The 24,622-nt window shown below is 33.6% G+C and overlaps 1 protein-coding gene across 2 annotated transcripts in view; it reads left to right on the top strand.

Annotated features, from left to right (window-relative positions):
• Positions 1 to 24,622, top strand: part of CPED1 (cadherin like and PC-esterase domain containing 1) — a 404,819-nt gene that overhangs the window by 43,244 nt on the left and 336,953 nt on the right. For both annotated transcript variants that reach the window (XR_012482383.1, XM_074268145.1), the window contains exon 3: positions 5,735 to 5,918. Coding sequence is in view for 1 of the 2 variants with exons in the window: in XM_074268145.1 (XP_074124246.1) it covers positions 5,735 to 5,918 (184 nt within the window). In the remaining variant the exon portion in view is untranslated. The remainder of the gene's footprint in view (positions 1 to 5,734; positions 5,919 to 24,622) is intronic.

Here is a 24,622-nt window from a genome sequence, read left to right as displayed (position 1 = left end):
TTGATCATATACATAGGCATCATCTGCTCTTGGAAGCTAGCTGGCTCCCAGTAGACTATAAATTACTTGAGGAAAAGAACTGTTTCATTTTTGTATTTGTATTTGTATTCTCAATAACCAATAATAATTAGCACGTAGTAGGTAGGCCAGGAGTTTCTTAGAAGAAGTCAATTAAAGAGTAGTTCCTTAAACCTTTATTTGCGTCTTGTATCCCCTCTAGTGAAATCAAAATAATGTTTATAAATGCAAAGAAATGAAAAATATATGATTAAAGGAAACCAATTATAGTTAAATAGAACTTTAAAAAATTATAAATGTTTGAAAATGTTAAGAAACTCTGAATTAGAGCAAGAAATTTATGAGGGCCCAGGTCAAATTGGGCTCACTTCCAAGCAGACAGACACTTGGGATCTTTCTAAACTGATACAACAAATATTGAACTGGAGTGGGGTCTCTTGATAATGTATCCTAATTCTCTTCTGTACTCCAGGATGTCCTTCAAACCAATCTAGAATCTCAGTCTATCTGAATATATCCATTCAAGGTCATATTTTGCCTGCAAAGTGGCAAAGAAGTTTATTTGATATCATGGACCATTATGACACATTTTAAGAATACTTTGTGATCCAAGAAGGAAAATATGGAGCCTCATTCAGAAACCTTGGGACTAGAAGTCTTTGTGCTACACATGATTTTAAATAGCTCAGCACTCAATCAACCTTTCTTAAATTTATTTTTAAATTTTTCTTTTGCAGAAATAAAGTCATTTAAAAGGTCAATAGCAACAATGGGAAAGGCTCTATTTTGGCTCTCAAATGTAAAAACAGGAAGACAAAATGCTGGCATAGGCAATGTTTCTGAAATGCCTGGAAACTACCAGCTAGGAAAGTAGCAGTGATTTTAGCTATAGGATGATATCTTAGATTGCCTAGATGATTTGTGTTTCAACATCAGAGAGTGTCATAAATATAAATCTGTATGTAGCTATTTAGTTAATACTGGAAAAAGTCTCTCTGTCAACCTGATGAAAAAAGTTGTATTTTTCATCCCTGATATTACTAAGAAGAGGTATATTTCATACTCTTGAAGTAAGACTAGGAAAAAGCCTTTTTAAATCCTAAGAGAACAGCAGAATTTTTATATTCTTCATCTACTGTTTTAAATTTATATTTATTCCTTTTGTTATATGAGTGGTTTCCATTTTTGCCTTTATTTCCATTTGTAATTCCATTGAAATATATTAATCATTTAATGCAAATGTACAATGTTTTCATACTTAATCTTGAACAGAAATTTTTCTGAATCCAAAATGGTAAAATGGCAAGTGTTTTACTTTAAATTTTTAAATATGTTAAATTCAGAAAAGAGTGCAAACATTCATACATATCAGCCTATAATATTAAGTCTACATATTTAATTTTCATAATTCAGATCATTTTTTAAAAATTATATGTAGATGTTAATATTTAAGTTTTCTTTTAATAAAAATCTTAAGTTTACAGGGCATACCTTCCTATAAAGAAAACAACATTATTTTCAATTATGTTCATCTCAGTTTTTCAAAGGAACAAAAAAATTAGAAATGACTTTTTAAGTACCTGTGGTAAGACAATACATTGTTTCTTAAATGCTTGATCAACACATTAGGAAGTTTTGAATTGTTTTTATTGTGGTTTCAAAATAAAATTTATTCTTTAGTTTATTGTTAGTCTTCAAAACAGTGAAACTAGGAGGAAGATCTTATTTGAATGAAGTGATCTGATTGGTAGTTGGTACTAAGATAGTTGGCTTCTTTGCTCGCTAGGTTTTCTTTTTACATATTTCAGAACTGCACCTGTTGGCCAACTGGCTAAAGTACAAGCTCAAAGTCTGTGAGTCTTGCTGTTGGATCATTTCTGCTGGCACAGAGTGTTATAAATATTACAAGGACGGGGGCAGTTTGTATTACAGGATAACATAACATAATTCCACTGACCTATTAATTTCTTATTTATTCTTCTGTTGGATTGGATTTAGATATGATTATGTTTCTGTGTTGTTTAGCCTGGTTCTCAAAGATTCTTACCAAAGAATACAACTGAGAAATAACTTTATTTAGAATATGCCTAAAAATGAGAGGTAGGGGCTTATATGTCATCATCTCTGATCACAGTGATCCAAGTTGATGATGTCTCTAAAATAAAAGCAGTACATTAGAAATGAATCAGAGAACTAAAATATCGGTACCAAAATAAGTCCTATACTTGAGCCAACAGTTACAGAAAATTGCATCCTGTGATTAAGAATGAAGATGATGTGAACACTTAAGAGACTATAAACACTATTCATTATAGCTTGAGTGGTATTTATTTACTGCAAAACATCTGCCTTCTCTTTCTTTTTGTCTGGACTCTTGTGTGTAGGAAGTGGGAAGGGAAGTCTTTTGTTTATTTTGGCCCCCTGGGGAGTAGAGCTATGGATCACTCACTAATCAGCCTTAGCATTTAAAGGCTCACCTTTCAATATGGTTTCAAATGTTCCTTCTTAAGAATTCATGTTGGCATTCATGAAAGGTAACATAGGACATAGGACATTTGCTTCTGAGCATTTTCCTTACTTTGGAGAGTTAAATCTGTGTTTCAACTAAATACAGCTAGTGCCTTACATATGGATCTCTGTCCAAAAGTTTATTTTTAAGTCTATTTTTTTTTCCAGGGGAAGGGATTCTAAAGGTATTTTCCCATAGAAATCTTGCTATACATGGTTTAACATTCCCAGGCCAGCCCCAAAATCCCCTATTTAACCCATAAGGTCACTGAGTTACTTTACAAAGAATAATATAGATCGGGGTTCTTTGCCTGGGGTCCATGAAGTTGGATAGCAAAAAATTATAATAATAATAAATTATAACATCTAACTGAAATTCATCATTTCTTTCAATTGTGGCTGAAAGAAAGAAAGAAAGAAAGAAAGAAAGAAAGAAAGAAAGAAAGAAAGAAAGAAAGAAAGAAAGAAAGAAAGAAAGAAAGAAAGAAAGAAAGAAAGAAAGAAAGAAAGAAAGAAGGAAAGAAAGAAGGAAAGAAGGAAAGAAAGAAGGAAAGAAGGAAAGAAAGAAAAAAAGAAAGAAAAAAAGAAAGAAAGAAGGAAGGAAAGAAGGAAAGAAAGAAAGAAAGAAACTGATGGACACAGTTTCAGGCTTCACCCCCATTAGTGCTAACAAGATAAAACAGTCCCTGGAATTTGGCCTCCCTTTGTGTGTTATAAGCTTGTCTATGGGAACAGGATGGACTGGGTTAGAGTTCACATCATTTCTGACAATGGCTGCACCATATCAGAAACATTATTCAAAGAAATCCATAGAGAAGCCACTCATACTTCAGGTCATATAATCATTACACTGACCAGAGAGTAATTTGCATTTAAGATGCAAAAATGCCTTTTGCTTTTCCACTTGGATCACTAGGAATACCTTTATCTTCCTTATCCCTCTTTACTCCACCCATTCCCAGAAATGATCTTTCTTCTAGGAGCTTCCTTAATCATTCTAAATGAAGAAGCTCTGGGGGAAACTCAACAACTCTTAACAGAGTTGAGTCACCCATTTTACAGTAGTAAGGTTCCAAAGTCACTTTCCCCACCAAAGAAAGTATAAACATCACCTAGATTTAAATTCCCTGAAAAATTCATCCCTCTTGCAATAAGTATTGTTGTGCTGTAGTTCTCTTTTATTGTCCTGACTCAGTTTCCCTAATTGTCCTGACTCAGTTTCCCTAGATTGTCCTGTCTCAGTTTCCCTGAATTGTTCTGCTCAATCCTGCAATACCACCCCTTCCTCTTTATCATGATGATCCAGATAAGGAGAAAGACCTTCTATCTTAGACATCATCAGAATATTGGGTTCCTCTCCCCATTCTGTAATCCCAATTATCAGATGTCTCCCATGCCTCCCCTCACCTTGTCAGAACTGGATTGTTAGTCTCGGGTTCCTGCTCTCAGCATCCTGACTCCACCCCTGCCTTGGTCTACCCCCTGTATCTGAGCCACGTTTATGTAAGTCATTGAGAACTCACATTGTTTGCTGGATTCTTGGATTCTTGTGTGACCTTGGGCAAGTCACTTAACCCCAATTGCCTCAGCAAAAATTAATATTCATTCAGCCTTGGGACCAAACCATGGATCCATTTGGCCCCAGTAAATCTCTCCCTTTCAAATAAAATATTAAATACTCTCTAATCTCTATCTTGCCTCAGTTTCTCTGGCATTACAATATGAATTACATCTAATCCCCTAGTCAAGTTCCTCCTTTATTCTCCAAGTCCTGGAAGTCCTGGAGGAAGGGGAAAGCCACACTTTAGGGTTGAGGAAAGGATGCACTAGTTTGGGATCTCAGGAGAGGCCCAATTCATTTTTGGACCCTGAAGGGGAACTGACCTATGGTTCCTCCTTTGTGACTACTCTTTTCTTTTATGACTATTTTCCCTTAATTATACTGAGAAAACACAGAGATTCCATTAGCCAGGACCACATCATTCCTATGTGAAAGCCTCAGTTACAGCAAATGGCATTGTTTGTTTGTTTTTTTCTGACCCCCTTATGAGCGCTTGTGAGTTCTCCATAAAATAGTGGTGTATGAGTTGTCCATAAAATAATTTTTCAGGCTAGGATACATTTGGCATTTGTACAATTGTGGCCAGCCCAACAGAATTGCACTCTCTGACCCAGAATTAGAATGCTAGGTAATTCAGCTCAAGAAGAGCAGCTTCAGCTCTCCTGGCATGGGGGATGGACTCATAAGGACATGGGGTTGAAAGGGGAAGAAAAAAGAGACTAAGGTAAGGGTTAAATCCTAGGGATGCTTTTCTATCTAAGGGGCAGAAAAAACTTTCTGTTTTTTTTTTTTTTTTAGCACCCCAGGGATTATTTTCCTACTTGGTTTCTCTCCTTCCCTAGTCACTGAAAAAAAAATTAAGTCATAACTTCTTTCGTACTGATTTCATAAGCAATACTGGGATTTTTCTGAGGCTTTGATTATTAATAACACCAGGGAAACTAAAATGTATTTGGCACATTGAGAGAAAGAAGGGGGTTAAAAGGGTTTCTTTTATCTCCTCTCCCAATCACCTTCACCCAAGTTTTTACACTTAGACTCCATAGGAAAAGATAAAAGTGCTGATAATTTAACTGTGAGTGTTTGGGTATACAAAAGAGGTATTTTTTTTAATCTTAAACTTTATCTCTAATTGTGAAATAAAAGCTTACCTCTTCTATTAAAGTAATTTTCAGCAGCAAGGGGAGGGGAGAGATAGATTTCTCCTGAGTGTTCAAAATCTCCTCTTTAGGAAATGAATTTTAGCTGCTTGAGTTTATTCACCTGAGACTTATTTTCTTCTTAATATTATTTTAAAGTAGATGGTTGATCTCAAAGTCACAATAGCAATGCTCCAACTGCTTAGTTCTTCTCTCAGATCTTTCTTAATTGTCAATGTTAATTTGGCTTTGGAATTTTGACCAGAAGAACTGTTGCAACAATGTGTAAATAAAAGTGCTGTTAGAGCATTTATTACATTGTGAATGATAGGGGATCTTTGGTTTAGGGCTAAATAGGGACCTCAGAGCCCATCTAGTTCAATCCTTACCCATATTACAGATTATGAAACTGAGTTTCTAAGAGTTTAAATTTAAACAGATTATCTCATCTGAAATTCATGATTCCCACCCTCCTTAATTTTAAAGTCTGACTCACTTCTCTTCTCAGATTAAAGAATCTATTGTGAAGCATTTTGGAAGTCATGAGAGAAGGGCAGTGCTCTATATGCCTCCTTCCTACAGCCAAAAGGACCTTCAACTTTATCAGCACATCCTCACACACCTTGGCTATGCCGTTTTTACCTCAAAAGAAAGCCTCAGGGCTGGCCTTGGGCTGGGGCAGCTGGTCAAAGGTAAGGATAATTAGAAGTCATTTAATCCTCTAAAATATAAGGTTCCTTCCAGCTCTAAATTCTACTATCCTGTAATCCTATAATATTGTTCTACTTTCAGTTTGCATACTGCCCTCTAGAAAAGAATTTCTTCATCACTCCTGAACTTTGAATAAAAAATCCCTTTGCCTTCTGATAACTCACTTTAATTCTTTTCAGATGCTTTATAAAATTATATACACTATCTTCTTTTTAATATTTTAAAATATAATAATGTACAAATTACAGAAATTTGGTGAAAGAATAAGGTATATTGTAGGAATAGTATCCTAGTTTTCTGGGGAGGGCCAGGGTATGAAACACTTCCAAAAACGACAACTCTAAAACATAACAAAACAGAGGATTCTAGGGTCTTGAATTGTAATAGGAATAAATAAAACATAAAGAGGAGCTGGGGGAAGGGGAAGGAGAAGGGAAAGAAAATATTCACATGGGGGTTAGGCAGCAAGGGTAGAGGTGGAACAGAGTAGAAGGTCAGTGGCCTGACTCAGTCTTCTCATTTATGGAGTCACCAATCGATTGAGTCAGCATCAGGGTTGAGTCATCCCCTGAGCACCAGGCAGTATGGGGAGTTGGAACAGACTTTTGACGAAGACCAAGAGGAGAATGAGGCAGCAGTACACAGAGAATGTGGATCTCAGTGCAGTTCCTCTAGATTTAGGAGGCTTGAGAACACAAATGGATGTGATTCCGCCTTCTGGGTGAATCCTATCTGGTATTCATGAAATTATTTGCCAAGATACTAAGCCCTTAGTTTTGCAGTCTTCTTGGTCTTTATTATTATTATTAATTATTAATTTTTGCTGAGGCAATTGGGGTTAAGTGACTTGCCCAAGGTCACACAGCTTGGAAGTGTTAAGTGTCTGAGGCCAAATTTGAACTCAGGTTCTCCTGACTTCAGGGCTGGTGCTCTATCCACTGCATTACCTAGTTGTCTCTTCTTGGTCTTTATTACATGCAGTAATAGGATTATACTGCTGGTCTTCAAGAAGTATCATAAAATGATGCTGTGAAGGCTCCAACGTGATGTCAGGGACAGAGAGAATTGGATACATCAGCTATATTCAGCAATCACAAGACAATGTCACTTAATGAAAATGCTTTGCTTTCATTACTTTAATGCCAGTAATTCAGATCTGTATCCTCTACCATTAAGAAGCAGCTTCCATTGATTATAGTATTTTAATGTGAGTCAATAAAGATTTAATTCAGCATAAGGACTGACTTTATACATAGGTGGAATAGATAGTTGCCTGCCAAGAACTCCAAATAAATCTTCTCCACTAGTACATAAAATTGCCACATTTGTCACCCCTTGGGTCAAGACATTGAAAGGCCCAGTTAAAATGTAAATATGTTATCTGAGAGAGATGCTTAATCACCAGTAATACCTATTTGTAAATTAGCAAGATGAGGTTGTGAAGGAATGGGATACAGGTTAGTTAAGTTCTGTTGGTGTGAAGGAGTAAACAAAGTCAGAGTAGGCATTGTCCTGGATGAGATGGCCAGGTCTGAAGCCATAGTGCTTGAGAACACTATTAGGTCAAAGTAGAATTAGTCACTAGGCACTTAGGAGTGAAAAGTGCTTAAAAGAAAAAAGAAAGCATTAAAAGGGAGAATGAGAGATGCTGAAAACAAACTTTCCTACAACCTAATTTTCTTAAGGCCTAGCTTACTACAATTCAATCAGCATTTAGTAAATGCCTGCTGTGTGAAAGGCAACAGTGTCAGGCACTGGGAAAAAATAAAACTTGAAACAATTGGGCCCTAAAGGAGCTTACATTTGAATAGTCCTGTTCAGAAATAACTTATTCAATCTTGGAACATATGTGAGTGATTCAATTTTGTTAGATGGCCATTAATAAATATACTTTTAAAAAATATATAAATGATATGTAAAGAAGAAAGTAAATAAATAATAAAGTAAAGAATAGCATCTTAAGCTATTGACTATTATAATTATGATCATATACTCATCTTCTGTTCTATTGAAAATGGGTACTGAACCCAATCACCTGAACAAAGGACTGAAAAACTAAAATTCCTCTTATTTTCCTGGTCCTTCTATTAGCTTACCATTTATATATCTTCAGATGTTTTTTGCATTTCCATATCCTCTTCAAAGAAGGTCTAAGATATATTTGTATTTTGAGAATGAGATTTTTATATTCCTACTTGTACCATACATTGGGTCAATTTTCTAAGTAGAGATACAGTAAGTTGCTGCTTTGAAATATCAAGAACTAGAAAAAGGCAGACTATGGGCTATGGAGAGCTAGTGTACTAACTGAATTTCATTATTGTTTTTTTTCTTTTTATACCTTTTCTAAGATAGATTGGATTTAACTATATAGTTAATTTTTATAAGGACTGAACTTGGACTTAAAAAGAACTAGGTATGATTTTCAGTCTACCACTTTTTATAAAGATTAGTATCTCCATTTTACAGTTGAGAAAATAGACCTCAGAGGGATTATATTACTTAATTCCCAATACCACCCAGTATCCCTGCTATCTTTCTATTATATTCTTCATCCTTTTGGTTCATTCTTTACTTCTTCATACTACATTAATCAGATAGATTTCAAAAGGGAGAAGCCCATTTCAGACTGACATAGGTTTGAAAAGTTGCATTTTCTTCTAAATGTTCATTTTATTTTCTAATTTGGATCATAGGATTAATGTCTCTAAAATACCTGCCATTGATATAATCCATAGGTATAAACTATCTACTCTTTCCTTGATGATTTGACACAAAGTTATATTATTGCTATTTATTTTCTGTGGTCATGAGTTCGGCTCATAAATGTGTGTAAAATTAATTAGTTGAAAGAATGTTTTTGAGAATTTAGGCCTCTTGGAACATCTCTCTCACTTCTAACCTGGAATAGTTACATTTATTGCATAAACTAGTTGTTTCACTCTCACTAAATGCATGACACCTCTATTTGTGTCCATATTAGAGAATTTTGAATATTTCAATCGCTCAAAATGGAGAATAATTCAAGCATATAAAAATACAAGTAATCCAGAGTTCACCACAATTATTCTATTAGGTTATTCTATTGTGCAACCCAAATGAGTTGATAATATTAAGTCAAAGCTAAAGTGGATGCTCCAAGAAGCCCAAGTCTTCATTAGACAAAATAATCCTAGGTTTTTGAGTTGAATACATCCTAAGAGGACAATATATTCCAACCTCCCCATTTAACAGATAAGAAGATAGTAAAGAGCTGATTTTTTGATACTTTTAAAGTCATATGTAGCATAGCCAAGATTTGAACCAAGTTCATGATTTTTTGAGTCAAAGGAATTATTTCACTGACACTCAAAAGTGAGAGAGAGAATGAATACATAGTTTTTTCAAGCTATTTGCATAGGGATTATAAAGATATGAACTTGTTGATCAATAAACATTTATTAGGCACCTATCTAGGAATTCTGCTAAGCATGGGAAGAAAGAAGTATTTAAAAGACAGTCCTTACCTTCTGGGAGGTCACAATCTAATGAGGGATACAATATGTATACAAATATATACAAAGCAAACTATAGATAAGATATATAGAAATAATTCATTGAAGAAAGGCACTAAAGATTTTTTTTTTTTTTAATGGAACTTAAGGGAAACCAAGAAAGTTAATAAGTAGATTGAGGAGGAAAAACATTCTAAACAAATGGACTGTTGCTTTTGTGGAATAGCCGGGAGGCCCACACCACTGGATTCAGAGACATGAGTGTGTTGCTAGACAATCAGAAGGGAAAGAGTCATAAAGGAGGAGAGATTAAGATTCCTTGATATGTATGACAAGACTCTAGAAGTGGGGAGACTGGTATCAAGGGCACAAATGAAAACTGAGAATTAAATCTGAGGAAGCTAACTTTCAGGTGACTTACACATGATTGAAGATTAATGGGGCAAGAATTGCTATAGGGCTAACTAACAGCTGTTATTTATATATATATATATATATATATATATATATATATATATATATATATATATATATATATACACATATATATGTATATAAACACACATACATATGCTCACACTTATGATATATATACACTCACATGTTGACATTTACATATACATTTATATTAATATATTACTATATTGGTTTGGGGTAAGGCTGTCAGAAGACCTGACCTTGAGTTCCAGCTCTGCTTCTTATTATCTCTATGACCCTGGATAAATCTAGGCCTTAATTTCCTCATTTGTAAATAACATAATTAGACAAAAGAAGGGTTTTTTCCACCTCTAAATACAATGTCCTTTAGATCTTATATGTATATTTAAACATCTAAACCTGTGACTAACACAAACTGACTAATATTTACTAGGCAGCCTTTATACTAGGTTGCCTAGCCCAGAATTTTTCTATGATCAAATTTGTCCTATTAAGTGCAAAATTTAGAATGACAGACTACCATCCTGTGGGCTTTGCATCAAGATAAAGTCCAATTCAGCCAATATTCACCCTCCTATAAAATATACATTGACCTTTAGCTATACTTAGCACAAGGCACCAGAGCCTTGAATGTTAAATTTGGTGACTGTGTAATTCAAAAATTAGATATCTTGCCCTAGATCTGTCTGAAGTTTAAGCCTTATGTATTATAATAATCATTTCATATATTTTCAAATTTAAATATATTAGGTATTAGAAAATCTATTTTCCCAGGAAGATACTTACAAATCCTCTAATATCTTGCTTTAAGAGTATCATTTCTGTAGATTTTTTTTTTTAAGGAGAAAAAATTTCAGGAATGCAACATCCAAATGTGTCTTCCACTTTCACTAAATGTGAATTGTCTTTAGCAAATAGAACAAATGCAAAACCAATGAGTTTATTACATGGAAGCTAAATAAGTTTAATGTAATTGCTATATATTGAATGTATATCTATATACCTATGTGTATGTATGGATACATATCTGTCTATAGCTATACTTATGTTTTTTATCCTTCTATATGATCTATCTTTCTGGCTTTATAGTGAGATTTTTTTTGTGTGTATATGAGAACAAATTAAAAATAGTATGTTTTTCAAGTCTACTTTACTCCCCAATCCCCTACACTGTATTGAGGATATTCTGGGCCTAAATCAATACTGTGATAAACATTATGTCTTGATATTCAAGAAGGTATAAAACTTGGTTATATTTTATTCTGGCAAATGGTATAATTTAATATTTTCTTCCCAACTTTCTCTAATAAGCTCACTATAATTTATCCAAGCGTGTTCCTAGGGAGTACAATTTTAATAGAGTGAAAGATACAAATTACCACTTAATATCGTGGAAAATCTATAAATAAAAAGGTCTATATCCTTGCCTATTTATAGTATGATCGCTTTTTTTGTGTTCTTATGCTTATTTCACATTTACTTTCACTTGTTAAAAGTCTATCTTGTTCCTATATCTCTTAATGTTCCAGCTAAATTTTAAGGAGGTTTGTTTATGGTGGCTGCTTGCCAAAGGACTTTGCTGAAGTTATATATGGAAAAGAAAAAGAAAAAACCTAAATACTATTACAGCTTATTCTTAACTTTGGATAAGCTTACATTTAAAAAAATAATAAACCTGTAGTTTATTTAGTTTAGGAAAAGAAAGCACCAAGAAGTGATAATTTAAACTAAATAAGAATGAGAATTTCTTGAACTGGAAGGTGGTTAAAGTTCTAGAATGAGTCACAAATCAAGGAGTCACCTTTTGTGAGAGAGAAGCTCCTAAAAATAGATTAGGGTCTTATATATTTGAAGACAGTTTAAAGATAGTTCTGCTGATGGTGTGAAGAGGAATTAAATGACCTTGCAAGAAGGTGTTTTCAGACATAGGGTTCTCTGAATGAGTCACACGTAGATTCTCATTAAAAAAAAAAGTACAAGAAATGGCTCCTGGACCATATTGAAATAGGCACGTGCTCAGAAAGATTGTGTCTCAGTGAAAAAAAAAGTCAGTATATAAAAATCGAAACTCATCAGACAGATAAGTTACTGGCCTACGAATTTCATTACTAAAGGATTTTTCACTGTACAAAATGATTCATCACAGAATACCTTTAAAAACTTGAGCTACCTTAGTGAATTTAAATTAACATTCACTTTACAAAAACATAATGCATTGGAACATTTTAAGAGGCATACTTAACAAATAAAATCACAGGCACCTGCATTGCGGTCAGAAAAGTGTACATGTATGTTTGGGACATATGCTAAGTGTTCCAAAATTCTTAAGCTTTATTAGTTTAAAACTTCACTAAGACTTTTAGGATACCTTATATAAATACATGCATCACACAGAGAGGCAAGGCAGGTAGGTGGTAAAAGGGAGAGTTCTGAGTTAGGAAGATCTGGATTCAATTTCCTCTGTTAACCCATACTGGCTATGCCACCCTGTTTAGACACTTTGCTTTTCCCTGCTCTAGATAGTTCTTTTAGATTGTCAGTTGCACAGAAAGTACTGGCCTGTAATGATAGAATATCCTAGGAGTTCCCTGTAGCATTCACACAATAAGCATTTATAAAGCACCTACTCTGTGCAGGGATCTGAGCTAAACACTGGGAATCCAAAACACAGTCCTTGCACTCAAGGAGCTCACAGTCTAATGGAAGAAACGATATGAAAACAACTCTATAAAACTAGATAGCTGAAAAGCAAATTGGGGATAAACAATAGAGGGAAAGTGCTATAAAGGATTCCAAAAGGGCACCTATTGCTATAGAAGATGGGATTTTTAACTAGGATTTGAGGAGACCTAGGGAAAGCAGAAAGCAGAGTTGGGGAGGAGAGGATGCCAGCCCTAGAAAAAGCTATTGCGAAATGCACAGGGTCTGGAGATGGAATTGTCTTGTACAATAAATTTTTAATGACTTTATGCTTTCCGTTGGGATGAGTTGGGATTTAGACATGTTGAGATCGAGTTGATAGTGTACTATTCAAACAAAAGTATCTAGTGGATAGTTGGGAGATGAGAAGAAAGTTGCATTCAAAGAGAAATTTAGAAGTCATCTGAATGGAATAAGTAGTGAAAACTGTGAAAATTTAAAAATTCAAATTGATTTTTTTGGGAGAAAAATCTGAGGTACAGTGCTGCATATAAGTTCACTCCTTTAAAACATGCTAAAGCATCAAAATATGGCTGATTGTGCCTGAAAATATAGAAATTATTATTTTGGGGGAAAAAACAGCATGTGCTTTAATTGTTCTCTCTGTCAGTCTCTGTCTCTCTCTTCTTTGTGTATTTATATCTCTGTTTTTTGGTCTCTGTGTATGTGTGTGTCTGTTTTTCTGTCTCTGTTTCTGTGTCTATCTCTTTGTATGTTTGTGTTTCTATCTCTGTCAGTTTATATCTGTCTTTTATGCCTTTGTGTTTGGCTGTCTGTCTCTTCCCCTCCTCTACCTTCCCTCCTCCCCCTTTCTCTCTCTCAACCACCTCAAGGTGATAAACTCTTAAGTTTCAAGAAATCTTTCAGGTCAACTAGTTAAGTCTCCATTCCAATGCAAAAATACCTTCTACAAAATCCCTGAGAGGGATCTTATTTCTAATCTAGCTTCCCCTTCCCCCCATCTTAATGTAAAAGCTATATATAGTACTTTTATAAATCAGATTCCTAATTTAGTTTTTCCTCTGTGGCATCTAATGTAAAATTAACAATTAGAACTTTAGAAGACATTTACCTAACAGGGAGCAAAGGGAAAAATAAACTTTGTAAACTATAGAACACTATGGAATAGGACTAGTTATTATATCTGCATATTTATAAAATATATTTTAAATGGTATTTTTCCTTTTTCCAATTATATTCAAAGACAATTTTTAACATTCATTTAAAAATTTTTTTTTGTATTCCAATTTTTTTCTTTCCTGCCTTCCCCTCTTCCTAAAACATTAAGCAATTTGATATGGGTTCCATATGTGCAGTTATAAAGAGCATATTTCTAAAATATATATTCCCTTAAGAGGAGTATGATGTACTGGACAGAATGTTGGCCTCTAGATCAAAAAGCCATGAATTCAAATCTGACCTTTCACTCATTCACTGTGTCACCCTGAACAACTATAACTCATAATTTTGCAGGTTATTTTGTCAAGCCTATAGAAGTTGAGAATCTGTGCCAATGTACATTGAATAGAGTTCCCTTATAGATTCTTCCCTTATGCCAATGAAATCACAAGTCTGGTAAAAATTTAAAATAAAATAATTCCTTAAGGGAAAAAATTGGAGCTCCATAAAAAGGGATTATGCCAGCTGATGTTCCTATACTGTTTTACAGGTTTGTAAAATGCTTCCCATTTATTTTCTCTTCTCATAAAAATTGTTTGGGACAGATATGTACTCCATGTTTTATTATGTACATTTACAGATAAAGAAACTGAGATAACAGAGCACTTAAGAATCTAGGCCTAAACCTCACTCATAATTGGAGATGAAATTCAAGTCAATGATCCAGACCCAAGAACTTATCTGTGCCTTTGCCACCATGAATTAGATCAGCTAAAGAGGCTAAAGAAAGCAACAATCTCCTAAAAGTCTTCAGCCTGTTCCCAGAGACAACAAGCAATAACAGCCTGACTCAGAGTATTTTCTAGGAGAGAGTATTTTTCTTTTTTCTTTAATATGTACCATATGGTCTTCCAGCTTCAGAAGATTCAGATAGATCTAGTGAAGTGGATTGTTCTAGTTTGTGAGCTCTTCAAAAGAGGGGCCACATTTAAAATTCCTGTATCCATACTGCTTTGTGAGAGACATTGCATGAAGCAGCTGCCTAGAGTAATGGATATAGCACTGGGCCTGAAATCAGGAAAATAATTTTAGTTCAAATCCATCCTCCAACACTTCCTAGTTCTATGATTCTGGGCCAGTCACTTAGCTGCCCTATGCCTCAGTTTCCCCAACTGTAAAATGGAGATAACAGGAGTTTGTTCTCCTATTGGTTGTTGTAAAGATGAGGCAATATTTGTAAAGGACTTAACACACTGCTGGAACATAGTAGATGCTTAATAATGCTTGTTTCCTTCCTTCCATGTTGATATGTCTCATTTGACTGCCTGGATAATTCAAACACCTCTAATTTGACTATCTTTGTGTTCTGATACATTGAAAGAGAAAATATTCTGACACATTTGAAAGATATGTTTAGAACTCATCCACTTTTTTAAAAAAATAATTTTTATTGATATATTTTGTTTTTTACAGCCTTTCTTTCCAAATATATATATATATATATATATATATATATATATATATATATATATATATATATCCCCTTTCTCTCCAATAAACTGTTCCTTTTAATAAAAAAAATTAAAAAGAGAACATAAAAATCAGTGTTTGTCAGTAAATGTAATATTCTATACCAGTAGACCTTCATCTTTGCAAAGATAGGAAGAAGGGAAATTTTGTTATCTCTTCTTCAGGGCTAAGACTATTCATTACAATTATACAACATTTATTTTTGTGTTGTTTGTTAGAATTCGTCTGTATCCTTTGGGTATACAATAGGCAGAAGAAATTTGTAAAAGAGTAATGGAAACTTCTCTGCATTGCATTATATTTGAGGATATTATGTTCTGGAGCCTCCCATTTTAAATAACATTCTTCTGATAGAGTAAAAATTGAGATCTTTGTGAACCATTTTCCACTGCAGTTCCCCATTCTCCACCAATTGCTCTCTCCATTTTAATCTATCTATATTGCTCTTAGTTAAAAGTTAGAAGCAAAAGTTCACATTTGAAAGGCACTGTGTCTTGCCTTGCCAAGGTTTTACATAGAACACATATGACATACTTTTTTTTTTTTTTTATTATGCAAGTAATGGATTTTGGCTCATGTCAGCTGTGTTTTTATGCCTTTAGTTAATCAAACTAGGGGAAAAAAGATACTTTACAGCTTTCTACTTTATAGTATCATGACACACACAGTAATTGTGTGCTTGAGCTTATTGTTATTTTGAGCCACACTTATGGAACTACTGATATGTTTATGACTAAACAGAATTTGGTCTTTAATTGTCACACTTGGTCTTCTAGACATGTTTTTTTAACCTAAGCTCAGTTGAGTTGTTTACTCAACTGGAACAAGAGTTCAATTTACTTTAATTTTTGAAAAGACTTTTTTATTTATAAAAGCTGAGCTTCTAGTGACCTCTCCATTCTGGTGTTTCCTTTACCCTCCACTATGAAAAGAGAACAAAAAACCCTGTGTCTTATTTTTTACTCCAAAGAAACTAAACTGCTTCCTTATAAGCAGGGGTTAGTTCTTATAATTGAAAATGGCAACCAGATGTTTATTGAAATCACCAGCATTTCTCCTTGGGGCCTGGGTGCCCCTCTAAATGTTTGATCTTTTGTAAGGTCATAGAAATTGGCTTGGGTATTTAAATTTTATAAAGTAAGGACTGTTTCAAATAAATTTGAGGATAATCTTTCTAAAAGGGTTTGTTAAATGTTCTTTCTGCTACTTACACAGTTTGGAAAAAGATGATTGTCTTAAGTTATTTATTTCATGTTTATTGCTCTTTTCATATTTTGGTGGGATGGGAACAATTGTTTTGAAAAAGTTGATCTAGTTTAGCAGCATTTCATTTGAGTGGCAGATTTCATTTGAAACAGCAAATAAATGCATGTTGCATTTAGATTGGGTCCAAAGAAAAACAATCTTTTTTTTTTTTTTTCACATGAGCTATCTCAAAGGTATAAAGTCCCTGGATTAACTAAATAGGAGGTTGGGAGTCTGGGAATTCTAAAGCACAATGGGAAGCACTCATTAAATAAATGAGTCTCCAAATCTGTCCACTCAGAGCAGGCCTTGATATCTTATACAATTTTGTTTTTGCTTGAGGTCAAATTTACAAGACCACCCTCTTGCTTTCAAAGCCTAAATTTCTTCTCACATACATAATGGAACCAATATTGTATTCTCCTCACCCCCACTTTCCCAATCATTTGGATTTTTCCTGCCCAAAAGTAGTTAGGAAACTTTTTGTTAAAAATTCTCTCTGTAGCCTTGACCTCCATCTCAATGTAGTCTGCTATGTTTTCTTAATTTAAAAGCATTTTCTCATGCTAGTGCTCAAATTACTAGAGATTTAGGGTTTCACTCCAATACCAATTTAGGGAAACAAAATCCTAATGACAAATAAAAATCTTTTTGTTTTACTCTCTATTTCCTTTAAAACTTGTTTTATTCTGTATTCAGCCTCCGTTACTCTACTGAAACTTTTTGTTTTTGTGATCCAGTTAGCCAAATGTCATATACATTTTTATATATTTTTAAATTTTACTTTCATGCTCTGTATCCTTTGTTAATAATGATACTTTATATGTTGGAGGGGATGTGGGAAAACTGGGACACTGATACATTGTTGGTGGAGTTGTGAAAGAATCCAGCCATTCTGGAGAGCAATTTGGAACTATGCCCAAAAAGTTGTCAAATTGTGCATACCCTTTGACCCAGCATTGCTGTTATTGGGATTATATCCCAAAGAAATACTAAAGAGTGGAAAGGGACCTGTATGTGCCAAAATGTTTGTGGCAGCTCTTTTTGTTGTAGCTAGAAACTGGAAGATGAATGGATGTCCATCGGTTGGAGAATGGTTGGGTAAATTGTGGTATATGAAGGTTATGGAATATTATTGCTCTGTAAGAAATGACCAGCAGGAGGAATACAGAGAGGCCTGGAGAGACTTAAATCAACTGATGCTGAGTGAAATGAGCAGAACCAGAAGATCACTATACATTTCAACAACAATACTGTATGAGGATGTATTCTGATGGAAGTGGAAATCTTCAACATAAAGAAGATCCAACTCACTTCCAGTTGATCAATGATGGACAGAAATAACTATACCCAGAGAAGGAACACTGGGAAGTGAATGTAAATTGTTAGCACTACTGTCTATCTACCCAGGTTACTTATACCTTCGGAAGCTAATAATTAATGTGCAACAAGAAAATGGTATTTACACACATGTATTGTATCTAGGTTATATTGTAACACATGTAAAATGTATGGGATTACTGCCATGGGGGGAGGGAGTGGAGGGAGGGAGGGGATAATTTGGAAAAATTAATTAAAAAAAAAATAATGATACTTTATAATACACTATTTACTTTACTAAATTCCATAAGGACTATTTATTATTTTATAGTATCTCTCTAGTAAGTAAGTGCCTTGCACATTGTAGGTATTTAAAATATGCACAATCCTTTGAATGATACAGTGCATATAATGTTGGATTTGGAGTCAGGAACACCTAGATTCATATCTCATCTTGACATTTATTAGCTTAGATATATGACTTAATTTTTTTCTAAGCTTTGGTTTTTTCCATCTCTAAAATAAGCAAGTTGTACTCAGTAACTTTTATGGTCCCTTTTAATTCAAAATTTTTGGTCCTGTATGTATTATACTATTCCTATAGAGATCTGCCTGTTATGAAATTAATTATGGTAAGGAGATTGTTATTTGAGGTTCCATTGAGGTTCAGCTAGGTAGAACAGTGAATAGAGCACTAGTCAGACTCATCTTCCTGAATTCAAATCTGGCCTCAAATACTAGCTTGCAACCCTGGGAAAGCCACTTAACCCTGTTTGCGTCAGTTTCCTCATCTGTAAAATGAGTTAGAGAAGGAATGGCAAACCAATATCTTTGCCAAGCAGCCCTAGGTGGGGTCACAAAGAGTCTGAACAACAACAAAACAACAAAAATAAAGCGTTATTTGAGAACATATTCTTGATATTGTTTGGCTGTTTTATCTTTGATTTGTTGGGATGTTCATTACTTAGGGTATTAGGCACTCCCATTAGAGATGAAAAGTGATGATGTTTTTAATATAATGCTCGATCCCTTAGCCAACCTTCTATAATGTCTGTAAAAAGCCTTTCTACTCAAGCCTATACAGGTGATTCAATATCCTGTGAATGAGTTAGTAAAAAATCATTTATTTATCAGCTTCTCTGTGCCAGATACTGTGCTAAGGGTTGAGAATTCAAAAGAAGGAAAGACTTTTTAAAAAATTTTCATTCTCAAAGATCTCCCAGTCTAATGTAGGGGATCCTCAACAAATTATGGGCAGAGGGCAAAATAGGCTCACCACCTGTTTTTGTATAGCCTTCAAGCTAAGAATAGTATCTACATTTTAAAATTCAATAAAACTTTATTTGAAATTTATAAAAACCATTCTCAGCTCAACTGGTATCAGGACAGATTTGCCCCTCAGGCTGTGGTTTGCCCTACTGACCCTAATTTAATGGAATCAAACCAGAAAGCAACATTGAAGAACAGTACAACTTTCACTTAAAATTCTTATCTTTCAGTCAAAGACAATGATTTCTTCTATTAAAATATCCACAATTAGCCTCTGTCCAAAATTTTTTGCAAATGTCATTCAGCAAACATCTGGGGATCATGGGAATAACCACAAATTTATCCTAATTTGTCTTTATCAAACTTTAAGGGAAGAAAGCATTATGTAGTAGAAAGAAAACTTACTTGATAGAATTCTGGCTCTATCTTTCTTCATGACCTTGAGAAAATTGCTTTAATATTCTGGAACTGAGTTTCCTTATTTGTAAGAGGAGACGGTTTGGTTTGATGATTGCTCAAAGTTTTGCAAGTTCAGTGAATCCGAGGTGAGCTCATTCATTCATTCATCATACAAGCACAGTGTCTTGGCATAAATAGATGCTTAATAAAGCTTTTTAAAATAACACATTTGAGAAAGTTCCACATTTCAGAAGGAAAGCAAAGGAAATCCTAATTCATATTGCTTAATATAGAATAGAATCCTGAACCTATTTTCTTGAAGAGGAGAAGGTACTTTGAAGAAGGCATGTTAGTAATGCAAAAATGCATTCCTCAGTAATCTGAAGGCCCATCCAGAATGCTAAACCACCCAGGATCAGTGAGTGTTTTCAATGTTTTGTTTGAATAATTTATTTGCTTACGGTTCAGGGTACATTTTTTTCCCCCATAGACTTTCTAAATCAAGGAGAATAGAATCCTAAAATATGTCATTAATTTTCTCTTTACAGGATAGCCAAAACATGTATTTGACAGTAGCAGTATACTGTAAATATGCTTAAAATATATTTATACTTATACTGACTGCTCAAATATAAAGTCAATGAGACTCACTTTCATATGTGGCTTTTGGCAATTTATCTTACTACTTTATTATACTTTTATCAGATGAGTAGCTAGAATCTGTTATAATGCCTGTTTTCTTAAACTTTTTCCACTCCTGACCCCTTTTCAGCAAAGAAATTTTAGGCAATCCTGGATATATAGGTATATAAAATGAGCATATAAAAAAACCTACTAATAATAAATCATAATTTTGCTATCCTCACATTACATGACCCCAATATGGGGTCACAATCCTGTTTAAGAAGATAGTATTGGACTTGAAGTCAGAAAGAAGGGGTTTGAATACTATGCAGATATTTTCTAGCTTTATGATTTTAGGCAAGTCCTCTAATTTCACAGAGCCTTTTTTTTTTTTTTTAATTTTATAATTATAAATTTTTTTGACAGTATATATGCATGAGTATTTTTTTTAAAATAACATTATCCCTTGTATTCATTTTTCCAAATTTTCCCCTCTCTCCCCTAAATGACAGGTAATCACAGGGCCTTTCTTCATCTTCAAAATTAAAAGTGTCAGACCGGATGGACTTTAAGGTTCCTTCTTACTATAAGTCTGTTATCTTAAGTGGAACAGAATAGCAAAAGTTGTTAAATAAAAAGCAATGGAGGCAATGTGGGGTTATGGAAAGCATTAGACTCACAGGCAGGAAAACTAAGTTTGAATACTACCTCTAATATTTGCTGTGTAACTATAACTAGGAACAAATCCCTTAACCTCTCTGTGTCTTGCTTTTCTCATCCATGAAACAGTGTAAATTACATTGAAAAAATCCATCTCACAGTGCCATTTTGAGGAATGAGTTTTATAAATGCTAAACTGCTGTAGAAATAGAAGTTATTATTGTTAGTAATTATTATTTTTACCTCAATAGTCTATTAACCTGTAATTTTTGGCAGTAAGTATTCTCCCTACAAGGTAAACTAAAACTCCATTTCAGTGTTTGAACTTTAGTATTTTAGTAGACATCCTAGTCTTGTGGAGATAACATCCATGCATATATTTATGTTTGATGATATCAAAATTAAACCTTAATATTTGCAATCCTTTTATTTCTTTTGATCCTTAAAACAACTCTTAGAAAGGATAAGTTCTATTATTATCTCCATTATACAGATGGGGAAACTAAAGTTCAAAGAAATTATGGGACTTTCCTAGGATCACCTAGCAAAATAATGAAGTGATATTTGAACACAGATTTTCTTTGTTCCAATTAAGAAAAGAGTAACATACTTTTTAATTTACACACACACACACACACACACACACACACACACACACACACACACACATATACATGAAGCAAAATGTCCCAAAACTCCTAGTGCAACTTCAACCTTTGGTATATAATAATATCGTATAATATAATGGCTTGAAACTAAACTAAAAGTTTGGCATATGCTATATAAAATTCTATTGCTTTCTAAAGAAAAGCAATGGAATATCATAGAGAGACAGCAACATTTCATCAAGAATAGGTCATGCCAGATGAGCATCTTTTCCTTTTTGACAGGATTACTGTATTGCTAGACCAAGTGATTAAGCATAATTTACTGTATGTATGTATATGTATATGTATAGGAATATATATAATATGTGTGTCTATACATGTATAAATATGTATGTATACATATGTGTGTGTATATACACACACACACACATATATATATATATACATACATAAAGTGTTTGACAATATCTCTTGCTTCTTATTGATAATTAATCAATGAGTAGCTATCATGTGTCTAGCATTCTGCCGGAAATTGTGAATATCAAGGCAAAAGTGAAACAATCTCTACCTTCAGTGAACCTATGCTTTCTCAGGGGAAACATATACATAATTAGTTATACCTAATACATACAAAATAGGTACATATTAATTTGAAGAGAAAAGCTACAAGTTGCAGGTTGAGGGAATGGAGGGCAATAGGAAAGTCTTCATCTAGAAAACACGTAGATTTTTGTCCTTGTATCCTTAGTTCCTAGCATGTGTAAGTTTAAAATAAATTTTTATTTTTTGGTTGGTTGATTGAGTAATCTTGGAAAAGTTCCTTATTCTCTGTAGGCCTTAATTTTTTCATCTATAAACTGAGAGGCTTAGGTTAGGTGATATCTAAAGTCCCTTGCAGTTTTGAATCTTTTATCCTATAAATACAAAATAATTTGAAGGAGAGCATACAAGTGAGCCATGAGAAAAAGAAACTCTTTGGAGCTGCTGCAGGCACTAGAGATGCCATGTGAGCTGAACTTTGAAGAAGTTAAGGATTCTAAAATACAGGAGGAGGCTAGTTTTTGTGAAAATACTTTAGTGGGAAATAGAATACTATTATGGGGATCAACAAATAGACTCCTTTACCAGGATACAATAATGTGACATACATTGAAATAAATTGACAAAGGTAAGCTACATTGAGTGAAACTGTTGGGTAAATGGGAGAGATAAGTTGACTATGTTCATTTTAACTGTTGCTAGTAGAGTCAATTTTTCTACTTTTGTTGGCTAACCCATAAATGACTGTAATAAAATTGAATCCTAGTAGGAGGCAAGTGAGACACCATTTATGTGTGTTTCTGGGGTGTGTGTGAGAATATGCAAGTTATTTTTGTGCAGGGCAGGCTTTTCCTTTTTAAAAAGATTTTTGCTAATATTTATTGTTTTTCTATTGGGTAGATGCTCCCCTATGTAACTTATTTTCCCAGAGAGCCCTTTCTTATAATAAAGAATTTTTAATAAAGAAAAGGAGGAAAAAATAAAAACTATCAACTTATTGAATAAAATCTGACATTATATACAATATTCCATACCTATGTCTCTGGGCCTGTACAAAGGAGTGGGAGAAGGTATCTTCTCAGCATTTTCTTTGGAGCCAAGTTTGCTCTTTTTTATTTCTCAATATTCAGTTTTGCTTGGTAGATTGTTGTTTTTGTTTCTATTTATATTGTTTTAACCATTGTATGTATTGTTTTCCTCTTTGCTTACTTTACTTCTCAGTGCATGTCTTTCTTACAGCCATCTGTGTATTCATGATTTTCATAATTTCTTACAGAAATATTCTATTATATTTATGTTCCCCAGTCTATTTAGCCATTCTCTAATCAAGTGGGGCATCTCCTTTGTTCCTAATTCTTTGCTACTACAAAATGTTGCTATAAATATTTTGATATATATGGAAGAAAGCGGGATTTCCAATATACATTAAATAATACTCCATGGATGACTTCCCATCTAGATTCTTGAAATTTCTTGCAATAACTGTGTAATGTCACAGACCAAGAAGAGAAGAAAATGTCTAGATAAACTATAGCAACACCACAGAAAACTTCAGGATGGTAAAAACTAGAAAAATTTGATGGATTTACAAAGTAAAAAACTCATTATTAATCTTCTAGGAAGTATCCTAAATGTAACTTTCTGACTGTTTTGCCTAGCTGGTAAAGCTATATGGCAGGCTGGAGAGGAAATGGCATCAGGGAAGGTTCCATTTCCCAGAAGAGACCTTGCTTTTTAGAATGACTTTAAACAAGTTTCTTTGACTCTCTGTAGCTCAGTTTGTAAACTGAAGATAAGAACTCTGATACAAAAGAACTCCCAGGGATGTTATGATTAAGTTAAATAAATCTGCAAAGCCTTTTGAAAATAGTGTTATATAAACACATGGCACTCTATTATTAAAAGATATTGATGCATTAAGCAAAACTATTGAGAAAAGGGTTAGTTTTTCCTCTCATGTTAGAGGATTACCTCTCCTCAAGCTTTGATTCTCTTCTGTGCTGAATTTGAGTACGGAATTATTTTTGGAATAAATTTGAAATCATTGAACAGTCTCTGTTCACACTGGTAATAATCCTCTATGTAACTAAATTTAAAAAAAATGATTTCATTCATTATATTGTAAGGAAGGTTTTTTTTTTCCCTAAAAAACTTTTATTGAAATAAGAAAAAGGAATAATTTTTGTGTAAATGAAGTGTTCCAATTTAATTTTTTAACTGAAATTCCAATGTGACATTTTGTGATATATAAATATAATATAATTTGATATTAAGTGATATGTCTTAGACTTCTTGCTAAATACTGTTTGTCAGACGATCTATATAAAATATTGTTCTTCTACAATATCATGTGCTGCGTGTTTTTTACAATTCCATTTTAAACCACTTATGTATTCAATGTCATCTTAAAGTTCAAATTTTTATACCTTTTTGTGTCTAGATATTTTTGTCTCCCAGAACATTTATGAATTTTTCATTTTTTTCTAAAGCATATGTGAATGTGAATTTTCCCCTTATACAAGAATGTATGTACCAAAGAACCAATAGTTCTTCTTTCATTTACCCACCAAGTTATTCTATTAGATTTTGTAAGCATTCTGGATTATCCATTTACTTAATCATGCTACATTATCCATTTTAAATAGTGGCACATGTTGTCAGTCAGTTAACATTCATTTAAATGTCTACTATGTAACAGGCACTTTGCTAAGCATAGAAAATATGAAGAAAGGAAAAAAA

This window comes from Sminthopsis crassicaudata, chromosome 5, assembly GCF_048593235.1.
Source record: "Sminthopsis crassicaudata isolate SCR6 chromosome 5, ASM4859323v1, whole genome shotgun sequence".
Classification (NCBI taxonomy): domain Eukaryota; kingdom Metazoa; phylum Chordata; class Mammalia; order Dasyuromorphia; family Dasyuridae; genus Sminthopsis; species Sminthopsis crassicaudata.
The sequence above is the reverse complement of the archived record's forward strand: the minus strand, read 5'-3'. Positions and strand labels throughout refer to the sequence as shown.